The sequence below is a fragment of the Falco peregrinus genome, chromosome 6 (genome assembly GCF_023634155.1).
Source record: "Falco peregrinus isolate bFalPer1 chromosome 6, bFalPer1.pri, whole genome shotgun sequence".
Lineage (NCBI taxonomy): Eukaryota > Metazoa > Chordata > Aves > Falconiformes > Falconidae > Falco > Falco peregrinus.
In genome coordinates, this window is record NC_073726.1 from 16879069 (window position 1) to 16891558 (window position 12490).

Sequence of the window (12490 nt, forward strand, 5' to 3'; positions counted from 1 at the left end):
GAATATTTGAGGTATGGCCTCACTAGTGCTGAGTACAGGGGGACAGTCACTTCCCTTGTCCTACTGGCCACACTGTTTCTGATAGAAGCTAGGATGCCGTTGGCCTTCTCGGCCACCTGGGCACACTACTGGACAGAACTCCTGACAAGTCAGGCCAGCTGGGTTTTGACATTCTACAAACAGCAGGAGAGCTAATTTCATAAAATATAGAGACTGAAATAAGTACTTCCAATACACATTTCATCTAGTTATCAAAAGCCAAAAAAAATCTCAAAACATCATGCAATTGTATTATCCAAGGTTAGCAATTTTTGTCAAACAAACCCAAAACCATACAAATATACACCCCTAAATCTAGAGCAAACCAGTAAGAATCAGGATTCCCTCTCAAAACTATGATAGATTGTTTTAAATCTCAATTATGTAATTTTTAGAGACAGGAATATCACCTGCAATGGAGTCATTTTAAGAGATTAGTATAAGGAAATGAGTAGTCTACACTATGAAAGAATAAAAATTACAGAGCTGTGAAATATTTTTTCTTCCACCTTATCTTCAGTAGCTTACTCAAAGGAGTCTTGTTATTATAAAAGCCACATTCATTATTATGAAACTTTAACAATGTTCAAACAGATTGAAGATTGAATCCACTGTGATAAGAAAAAAGGCAGTAGTGGCAACTAGCAAAACTCATGGGACTGCAATGGTTCTGATATAATGTTATCTTAGTAACAATGAAGTTGATAAAAAAATCAGTTGATTTACTGAACCTTATCTACTGAAGACTATCAAAATTGCAGGAACCATGTACACACTCTTAAATCTATAGTTGATGTAATTTTAGAAATTTTACTAAGGAAAAATCTTTGAACTTTGCTCACCTGACATATTTTCCCTTTTCCTTCGTTGCAACAGCACTGCCCTTTCTTTATCTAAACTCCTGAAATTAGAAAAGAGATTTTATTCCATTCCTCACACTTACATATCAATTTATTAAAACAAACCTTTTCATAGTTACCATTTTCCATTGACTATTACAGAACAAAACCAGCTGCATCTTTAGATACTTAGAAAAACATCAGTTGTGCACTGTTCCATTCTATTTTAATGCAAAGCACAGGCATACAAGTATCCAAATCACTTCAAATATAATGAAAACTTGGTAGCACAGAAGACAGACTGACAGTCCGCAGATTACAGATAAGCAGGCATTAAACCATTTTCCTGCATTCTTCTACACAATTGTCACAATACGATACAAATACTCTACAACAAGGTCCAAACTATTGTCAAAAATAAAAAATTAATTTATTGGGAATTAAAATATTCTGCACGTCTTTATTCACTGTTTAATTAACAATCTGTAATGTAAGTAACAAGTAGCACTTTATGTCACAGGACAACGATGATGTCAGGTATTATCTACCTACCACACAGTCAGAACAAAATGCCTTCCTTGTCATGTCATGACTAAGTTTGAGGGCAGGCACACAAATACATACTCCTTTCGGAGCAAGAAATCCTTGAAGTGAGGTCTGCAGCATATTGGAATGGGGCCATAAAAACAAAAGACACTGAAAACTACTGGTAGGGCAGCTGACCTGAAAACACCACTGTTAAGGGTTCTCAATGTATGACAGCCATGAAACAAAATATGGAATGGCCCGTCTATGTATCAGTCTGCCTGAGAAAAGATCCAGGAATCACCGCTGTTTTGCTGAGTGCTGCCTCACGAGGTGAAACAATAACTACTGTGAACAAGGGAAAGGTAAGATCACCTCCATCAAAAAGTTAAGCTTTTCCCTGTCGATTGTTCCAGTACCTCCCCTTTTTATAGTCTCTAGTTATTTAGAGTTCACAATCAACCAAACTACTCACCTTGGTTGACAACGTTCACACAGATATATGTCAGGAATATGCTGCCTGTCAATCCCCATACAGTCAATGTGCTGCCAGACGCTTTAAAAAATAAAACCAAAAACTTTTAATTTTCAGTACAATTTTTAAAATCGTGTGCATAATACAGACACACACACACACACACACAAAGAGTGCGAGACAGTCTTTTTTTTCATCATGATCTTTACTCAGATTGAATACTGCCTAAAACTACATCTCAATCACTGTCTTCGCCACCACTCTGCTAGCTGATTTTCTATTCCACTGATCACTGTAATTCCAATCTTGTTGCTGTCTCCCGGTGTCTCTCTGCTTCTTTAGACTCATTTCCCTCTTGGAAATTTTTCTCTAACACTGGAAATAAAAAATGGCAAATTATCACAATAGAGAACAAGATCGAGACAAATACCCTCAGCAACAAGACTTATGCTTTACATTGTAACAGGAGCATTGTTTTTAAACAAAAGGATTCCATTTCCTTTTATAAATATATGCATAAAATACTATTTTTATTTTTCTATATGAAAATATATACAAATATATGGTTTTATTTACTTGTATGTTTTGACAGAACATATAAACATATGGATTGTATACACACACCCCACATGACTGGTAGCACTGCCACGCAGCATAGGAAGAGCTTTAACTGGTTCCCACAATCTGGGAAGGGAGGGTGCTTGCTGGACTGAAAGCTAACCTAGGACAGTAGTTTCTGCTCATTCCCACATTGCTAGAAGGAACTGGGATGCAGAAATCATTATCTTCCCACTTGTGAATTTATCACAACTCTCTTGAACTCCTCACAAAGAATCTCTTCTTCAAAATAAGCAGACCCTACCCAAGTGCTGATTGTTACTCATTATTGATGGTCCTTGATTCTGATAACATTTTCCCTCATTTTGAAGCTTATTAAGATGTTCTTTCAGCAATGGAGCTACAAGCAAGCTTGTTACGTAAGCAGATGGAATCATGCAGCTCAAATTACTGTTTTAATTACCTCTAACCATCATTTTAGAAATACACAACGATCTAAAATTCAGCAGCATTTGTTAAACACATTGAATGTAAAAATACAGGTTAATACTGAGTAAAGTCCAGAAACATAAGACTTGTTCCCAAGTCATTTTTTCGAAGTCCGATAGCACCTGCTTACTTTACTATGACAAGCAGGTGCTTAAGCATGAACACAGAAGTTTAAACATTTAACTTAGCTTCTCTAGTAAGAATCTAGGTTAGTCCTTCCATAGTTAATGCAATTCTTAAAACTATGTCCTTTGAAAATTAAGAGTTCTTATCAGAAAGATCATGCACAGAAAAACCAGTATGTGAGAAATTTCTTTCAGATTATTTTGCATCCTGCAAGTTACTTGATTTACATATACATAACTTACAAAGATGCTCTGCTACTCAGTATATGCAGATTAAGAACCAATCCCTAGGCCTTTATTTTACCATACTAACAAATAACTTGGACAAAATACCAAAGTGATCTCCTTTTTAAGAGAGGAAAAAGATACTCTTACTAAACAACAAGGCACAAGTCAAGGCACGAACAAATTAACACAAGTAGTCAAGGCAGACTGGAAACAAGTATAAAACACTCACTGGCCTTAACCAACCAACCAACAAGCCATACAACCTTCAAACACTGCTTTGATGGAAGGAAACTTCCTATGACTCAACATAATTAAAACACCATTTAATTACATTTCCTTTCAATGCAGCTTTAACTTTTAAGTAATTTTTACCTTTTAAATTATTTTAGTATTCGTTACCTGCATTTGTCACAACAGATCATATATCCATCATCATGTGTAAAGCCACAAATGCATCTGGTAATATCAGTTCCATAGCTTCCATCCTCTGACGTACTGATGGTAGTAGCACTGGAGGTTTCATCAAAGTTGGGAGTGGTAAATATGCCTACTTCATTCTTGCTTATAAGCACTGATGGAGGAGGAGAAGCTGGAGGCGTTGGAGGAGGCCGAGCACCATAGTTATGGTCCTAGATGTTTGTTGAAAGATAGTTATAGCTCTTAAATGTTCATATGCTGATGGTTATTAAAGCCAGAGTGTAAAAATTCACTCTGTAAAGAACTTCAGAGACTTATTTTTATTAATAGTTTAAAATCTAGTCATTCTTGTTTTCTACCTCCTCAACATGTTTTACATGTAAATGCATTGTGTTCTGCATTCTACTTCTAACCAACCATCTTGAGCCAACCTACCCAACTCCCAGTAAGATATAAAAATGTAAGCATGAATCAGTTTTTGCAGTTAAGAACAGCAGATTTTACATAACCCATTTTATACAGAATATTTAGCATGAAACTTACTGCATAGGGCAAACCAATGTAACTGTGTGAATGCGAGCTGCTGGTATACAACTGGTGCGGATAACTGTTCGATTTTTCAACTACCACAGGGCTAGCTTCTACAGATTCTGGTCTGCAAGGCAAAAGACAGAAGAAATGCAATTATGTACTTTATATTAATAAATTATAGGTATTTCTTGCACAACTTATCATTAATTGCCTGCTGATCCTGTTTTAAAGGAGCATACAAAAGGGGAGGGAGGAAACAACCCCTGCCCCCAACAGCTCCCTCAAAAAACCCACAAAACTAACCAGAAAAAAAAAAGGAAACCCAAGCTCCTCCTTTCATTTAAAATGAAGCTTCCAGAGTGGCAGAACTTAGACCTCTATAGAGCTAGAACTTTTTCTCAAAAAAAAAAAAAAAAAAAAGGTGGCACATGCTGAATCACTGGAACAGGAAAGCATGTTAGAACACTTCATCAGGGAGTCATCAGTCTGTACACCCAAGTCTAGAGAGTTGTAACAGAGGCTGCAGAAAGGACTTCAGCTTAATTATGACAAAAGATAGAAGCAGTAGTTCAGAGAGCTGCAGACCAGATACAGCCCTGCACTACCACCAATCCCACCCAATTCTGCAATGACATCTAGTGGCGACGTTCACACGCCACCAGCACGAACCAGCACACAAGGCAGCAGAGCACTGTTTCTACAAACAGGAATCCCAACTAGGGAAAAATTAAAGGCAGCGTATGCATTTATCTTTAAAGGGAAAAAAAAAAAAAAAAAGAGATAAAAAATTGCAAGAGGTGGTTTTGGAGTGAAAGGCAGTGTCTTTTTAATATATAAATTATGGTTTTATATGCACTAAACCATGCCACCAAAGACAAGAAAGATAAAGGAATACCAAAATAGGAAGATCTTTTAAAGCACCAGAAATTATACCTTCACCACCTTTCGTCAGCAGTAACATTCACGTGTGCATGCAAGCACACACATGACTGAGACACACTTGTGGTCAGTAAATTCTAGTTTTTTCATTGCATCATAAGATTCAATCACACTAGGACAAACTTCTAAATGGACCCAGTAACTTTTTCTTTCTCTTTTTTCTTTTCTTTTTTTTTTACATTTTTTTTCTTTTTTTTTTAACATTGAAAGGCAGGGGAATATATCAATACCTAAAACAGAAGTGGCTTTTGACTTGCATCTCAAATCAAGCCTGTTTCACTTTTCCCATTTGCAGTTTTATTATGTATGAAGTCTATTTCCCCTCAGAAATATTTCAATAATTCCTTGAATTGATTTTTTAAAGAAGTTGGTATTTCTGAATCTTAAGTTAAAATAGATACCAGGTTTTTTTCTTAGACATTGAGATACTAAATAGAGGCTTTTTTGTTACGCTGTGAAGTGATACTAGTTTGATTTAAAAGGACACCAGCAACTTAGATTTGTTGGTAACACTTTCTGTAAGAGTATAATTAATCATTAGCTTTCTGAAAATAACATACAGTATTTTCACATCGACTTGAAAGTGTCCTACTAATGTTTTTGATGGCCCACTTCTTACTAGCTTTTCCCCATGTGAGGTTACTACACAATAAAAGAAACACTAGTTAAAAAACACTATTGGGTGAAGACTTTGGTTTCTAGAGTCCAAAGAAAAAACATCTTTTTAAAAACATTCATGTCTAACAGTCACCAGCTGCATTTTTTTCTAGTGAGCAAACACGCAAGTGCACAAATCAAAGTACTGATGTTAGAAATACAACTTCTGACTGGCATTAGACAAAAACCAACTCTGATGACACTTGCTCTTCGTTGCCTTCTAAATGCAGAAAAATCTGTATTTACTCTCTTACACCACTTCTCAACTGAAAATAATTTTATTCAGAGCTTGTTGGAACTATCTTCTAGAAGCAGCCCAGAATTTACCAGGTTCATTAAACCCATGACTGTAAAAAATCCATACAAAGTTGGAAAAGCTGTGCCTTTCCAACAGATTTGCCATTATGCATTTACTGACATGATGATTTATGCAGTAATCATACACCATTAATGTCATGCAGTTAATCCTTCTAATGATCTAGCCAATCAAAATGCCAATGAACGAGGCATTTACCTATCTATCCATCATAGCTAGGACAGAAATTATGGTTCAAGAGGGTCTTGACCACTGTATTCCTTCTACTGCTATACTTCAACATTTACTGAATGGGACAAGCAGCAGCACAGCTACTCTTATCTACGACACATTCAGTGCTCAACCTCAGTCTTGTTTGCTTCACTATACCGAAAATAACTCAGTTTTCAGAGCAGGAAGGCTTACTGATACAGAACAGTGTGCAGAATTCAGGTATAATCCATCCTTCAACAATGCCACAATTAATTTAGGAGAATTTCCTTCATTAAAAATAAATATTAACACGACCTAAATACCAGCTACTTAAATATGGGAGAATTCAGTGAAAGATACCAGAATGGCAATGTCCTAAAAAAAGAGGTCATGCGTTATTTCATCTACTGACTACAAAAATTAAAAAGGTGTGGCAAGACAATACACTCCCTGAATCCATTTCTACCTACTCCAGCAATTTATAAACCACTTAAGAGAAACCAAGTTTAGTATTTAGAGGCATAACAGCTGTGGGAAGCAGAAGTATTAATCTTCCAAAACCAAAATACTTAAAATAAATGTATTTACCCCCAACCATTTTAACACTTATAGACCAGATTCAGAGTACAGGGTTAAAAGCAAAAAGCACAGCTTCATCTGAGCAAGGAAAGCCAGAAAAAGGGTGGGAGAAAATTACGCAACGCAAAGGCAATTAAACCTTGGTATTGTAAGTTTTAACAAATACAAAATTAGAGCAGAATCAGCTTTCAGAAAAACTTTTTTTCAAATGTGTATCCAGGGGAGCCACAGATACTTCTTATAACAGATAATCACCAGAGCTTTGAATGTAACTCACTGTTCCATTTACCCACTCAAATGCTAGACCAGGGTGGGCAATACTGTGCAGAAGAGAAGAGAAATATGGGAAGGACATGGTGGAACATTTACTGAAGCTAGGAATTAATCATCACAGGTTTCCTTTACAGTCAATAGAAAAGTGATATTCATCCCGTAAGCAGTACAGAATGACTATGATTTCTCACACAACTACAGAAAACCTTCTAGCTTTGGCAGACAGGTCTGCCAACGCTTTAATATGCCCTGCACTGAACTCCTTGTTCCCTGCCTTCCACCCACCATGTGCGTGACCCTCACCTTAAAGAGAAAACATACACCTCTATACTATCATTTGTCCAAAGGTCAAGGCCTTGCTCTTAGATAAGCATCTCAAAAATCAAGTTTTGTGAAGGAATACCCCTTGGTAAACTATTTCATTGTACAGCTGATTAAAGCATGAGATAGCACTTAATTTAAAAATGGCTTTGTAAGAAATTTTGTACTCAAGTAGCAAGGCACTAACTACTGTATTATAGACACCTACCCTAATCTCACCATTGGCATTCTTAAGAGCATCCCAAAAATCAAGTTTTCAGGAAGAAAAAGCATAAGCGTTCAGATCTGAAATACTATGAGGTTTCCCTTCTTGTATTTTTGAACATAAGCCAGTTCTTTAACAGACTGAGGTACTAAGCTTGTCAGCCTTCTGAGCACACCACATTTTTCAGCTTCACCTCAAGCAAATGCACACTTAAGTGTCTAACTAAGGGAGATATTTATGGCATTTTTAGTTTTATCAAAACTGAAATGTCAGTATTACAATATAGTGTATTTGACCAAAATCTTAGTATTATGCCCCAAGATAAACAAATTACCATGATAAACTGACCATGATATCTTGCTAAAACGTCACATGTATTTGTTAAGTTTTTCAGTTAGCAATTCGAAACTGCAAAATATTCACAAGGAACACAGTAAAAAGCACCACAAAAAAACCTTCTCCCATGCTCTTGGGCTGCAATGACTCAAGATGTTCATATGAAAATAGGAACATAATATTTTCTCAAATTAATCAAAAAAAGCAAAGATACCCATATTTTTTAAAACCCCCTGAAATAATTTTCATTTTGCAAGTGAAACTCCTCATGTTCTGGCTCATTTCCTACCGTTCATATTTCAAATTTCAAACCGAAAAAGTTCTGCGTGTAGCCAGCAGATGGCATTAGTGAGAAATGAAATAAACAACATGGAATCAGATCGTTTACAAAACTCCATGCAAGCCTATAGTTAACCTGTATTAAGGGAATCGGCTATCAAGCATTCTAAGCAATAGTAATTTCTGCTTTAAGAAGTTTCATCTCCCCCACCTCATTCCTTTTAAATACTGTTTTGTTTCTGACCATGTAGTAAGGAAGAAAACAAAAAAAGACCCCAGCAAGCAGTTTGACTAATACCTGAAATACAATCAGTCCTTCGAATTTGGGGCCATCAACCACTTCTATAAAAATGTACATTCTCAAATGGGAAATAAAATCTCACTAAAACTAAAACTTTCAAAGGCAGGTGCCAAAAGCAAATCCAAGCTTTAGGTTATGAGAACTTAGCTAGTAATACTTCCTGATAACATTTGCCAGAACTCCAAATGAAACCTCTTGCTTCCAAGCATGTTTCAGCAGCATCAATCTGCCATACACCAGTTTGACAGATCTCATTTTCAAGGAGTTCAGGTTTGTTGTCCTGTTGCACCAGCAGCCCTGAGCAGTATCTGGCTGAAGGTCAGCTCAGATAAAGGAATGTAATGTATTTTGTATGAAAACCAGTATTTTCTATTTCAAGACACTTCACCTAATCAAAAACGTGATGGGCTTCGCTATCTAGACCACAAAGAACCGGGTACTACTACTCTACCACAGAGTGGGTTCTGCTACCTAAGCATTTCATAGCAGGTCCTAAAAGTATAAGCTGACCAGATACTGTCTGTACAAACAGGCAAGCTTCCCATTGTCTTAAAATACTTTAAAAAACAGTAATAAAAAAAATAATCCCTGTTTCAGAAACAGTCATGGGAGGGTAGTTTTCATTTAAGACTACAATAATGTTCATAAACTTTTCTCCTGGACATTGAGCTCAATAGAATGACCCATATACTGTGGTTGTTGGATTCATTATACAGGCCTTCTCTCTACAAAACATACGCAGATATTAAAGAGGAGAGCAGTACCATCAATGGCATTTCCCAGTGCGCAACTTATACTCATGCTCTAAGCTAGACTAATGCTCTCTTCTCAAGTCAGGAAGTGCATTCTAAACCTTCCAAAATGGCTGGCTGTGCTTACTGTTATAAGGTCTTTAACAGTAAGAAGTCATGCATATTCATCTTCAGTAAGCCCCTTACAAATGGAGGCAAAATACTTGTGTGTTCCGACTACTATGGCACTACAAAAATAATCCACCGCTGGAGAGCTCACTTAGGTACAAATAACAAGAGACGGACTATTTCAACCAATTTTTGAGACATTCAAACTTTTTAATAGGAGTTATTCTCCACAAAGCTATTCCCTACAATTATTAAAATATGTGAAACTATGCAATCACATTAAGTACCCTTACTTGTAACTTTTTAACAGGCTTATCCCTTAGTTTGAAGCATAAGGGAAAAATCTCCAAGCACTAAGAGACTGCACTAAGGTAAGAGTTTCCCTACATGATCAGGTTTGCCATACCCCCATGCTTCAGCAACTGATGAAGCAGTATCAGACCCATCAGTCACAGCGAAGAAACTCCAACTCCTCCCTCTTGGGAAAACCCCAGAACTTGCTAAAAGACAATCTATGATTACTATCAATACAATTGATATCCAGCACACTACCCTTTGGAAGAAAACATACAAAACCCATGTAAATCTGTGTAAGCTGGTAGGTTAGGGACACACCTTTGTGTCACGCTTCTTTAGACAGTGACATGGCTTTTAAGTCAGCGTAAGTCAATCATGCAACTACACATTTTTCAGCGTAAGTTTGGCAGAGATGATAAGAACTAATCTTAACTGGCAACAGTCACTTAATATCTGAGGAAAAGCAGTTCCTAACTGGGTTGCTATGCCACAGTATCAAGCAAATAACACAATTAACTATCTTGTTTATACTAACAACTATATTTATTTATTTTAACTTCAGCATAACATGCTCTGTCTGCAAGGAATGTCAGTAACCTCAGGTATCATGACCTTCTCCAAACATAAAAGAAAACCACAGGAAAAGATAATGGGAAGAGCTGTGAATGGGTCACTCAAGTTAAAAAATATCCTGCACCAAGAAAACCTGTGTTCATGATATGAGAGATCAACAAAAACTTTAAAAAACTGATATGACAAGAAGCTTCAAATTGCAAATGCTTGATTTTTTTCAGATGAACGGCACAAAGTTAGAATAGCCTCATATATAAGTGAAAGCATAGGAGAGAGACAGCCCTTTTAAGAACTGTTCACAAGTTCTGCTTAAAATGCATAATGATTCTTTCAAAGTCTGGAAGGAAAGCCATTTGCTCCTTAAATGGAATAATATTACTTAGCACACACTCTCCAGCAAAGACTGTGTATAAACTATTTAAATTCCTGTTAGTTATTCAATGCATCCATTAAATGAAGGACCACTTTATGAAGTTTATTTTTGATCTATGAAAAATTTCAAACATGTATGTAAAATAAGTCTAATTGATTGTTTCAGTATCTAAACCAAGCACATTATTTTTGTGGTAACCAAAGATGGGGAAAGCCTTTAACATTACCACAGAAAGGTTCAGAGGAAGGCAAAGAGTAACACCAAACCAAAAAACAAATCCCAAAAAGTCAATTTAATATAAATGATGAATTTAACATTTTTAGTTAGATCTAAGACATGAACTGGGCATTTTTTCTGTATGTGTATGTAAAGTAGTAGTCAAGGTTGACTGTGGCTTATACAAACTCTCTTCATCTTTAAACTTTAGAATCTTTTGACACACATCTCTTCCCAAGAAACTCATCGTCATATATTCCATTAATGCAAAAGCAACAGAAAAATGGAGGAAAAAAAACCTGTCTGAAATATACAGACATCAAGGGAATCATGTACCTATGTACACTGGTGAAAGTTACAATACTGCCTTGGTCCTTCACCTCTCCAAGAACCAAGCTGTCCAAAATGCTATTTCTCCTCTCGTAACATTCAACAGCCAGCTTGATACTATACACATGGAAAGATGTATGTCTGACAGAAAAAACCTCCAGTCAGAGATGAACGCTAGCCTATCAATACTCTACAGATACAGACACCACTAGAGGGGAAAAAAAAAACACCCACAAAGAACCCCAACACACCAAAACCCACAAACAATCCCCTCCCAAAACAAATGAAAAACCACAAAACACCCCCACCTGCCCCTCACCCGCTGCCAAACACAGAAATCCACTATGGCTTATTTAATGCAAAGGAAGAGTTTCTTGAATTCAGGATTTCATTAGCTCTTTGTAATCCTTTATATAAAGTTACTAACTGAAATGAATTATTAACAAGTGAATTTCTGCTAGCTCTTCAATATAAAATAACTTTGGGAAGACATAGCATTAGACAATTAAGCGAAGTCTTCAACCTTCATAAAGGCATCTTTGTCTTAATTACTACCACTTTCTTGCAGTTTGCCACACCAAATGAGTTCACCTTTCCAACATGGGAAATCAAAATATTTTTTTCATAGAGTTAAAAGGCAAAGTATTCTAAGCAACAAGAGCAAAACTGGCAGCATCTGTATTTCTCAGTCTGATAAGCAAGGAAAATATGCATTGGTATAACAGTTTAGCTTCTCTTCTTTGCTCTCCCCAAAGAGGAATAAACTGACTTCAGAATCAAGTGACAGTTATTTAAGTATTGGGAGTCTGCTTCGTTTTATTGAATCCTAAATCCTCTCCACTGGTATAAAAAAAAAACCAAAAACACAAGTCACTGGGGAAAAAAATAAATTTAAAAGCAGCACTGAAAAGGAAAACTTACAAATTATGTTCACATACTTACTCTGAGCCTGCAGCCATTTCCAAATAAGAAGTATCTGCTGTGTCAACCCCCAATGGGATCACTATGCTCATGACGTTCGTTTCTGATAAATTCGATTACTACGGAGTCCTATGCATTGGTATCCAAAACACTGGGGCATGCCAGCCACAGTGCTCATTGCAAACATCTAAGTGCATCCACAAACCCTGTTAAAAGAAGAAAAAAAAAAAAAAAAAAAAAGGCAGAAGACTGGGTCAGTTCATTTTAAAACCAGGCAATTCTACATCACAAAGAAA

General features: G+C 36.4%; 1 protein-coding gene across 8 annotated transcripts in view; it reads right to left on the reverse strand.

Annotated features, from left to right (window-relative positions):
* The window catches only part of KMT2E (lysine methyltransferase 2E (inactive)), a 62446-nt gene that overhangs the window by 32373 nt on the left and 17583 nt on the right, over nucleotides 1-12490 (reverse strand). For 5 of the 8 annotated variants that reach the window (XM_027795445.2, XM_005243480.4, XM_055807453.1 and 2 more), the window contains 5 exons: nucleotides 12216-12400; nucleotides 4239-4350; nucleotides 3678-3907; nucleotides 1879-1959; nucleotides 882-940 (listed from right to left, as the gene is read on the reverse strand). In XM_027795445.2, coding sequence (XP_027651246.2) covers nucleotides 882-940; nucleotides 1879-1959; nucleotides 3678-3907; nucleotides 4239-4350; nucleotides 12216-12286 — 553 coding nt within the window. In that variant the 5' untranslated portion in view covers nucleotides 12287-12400. Of the gene's footprint in view, nucleotides 1-881; nucleotides 941-1878; nucleotides 2254-3677; nucleotides 3908-4238; nucleotides 4351-12215; nucleotides 12401-12490 lie in introns of those variants that run through there. The other 3 variants (XM_055807455.1, XM_055807454.1, XM_013304079.3) reach the window with 2 other exon arrangements.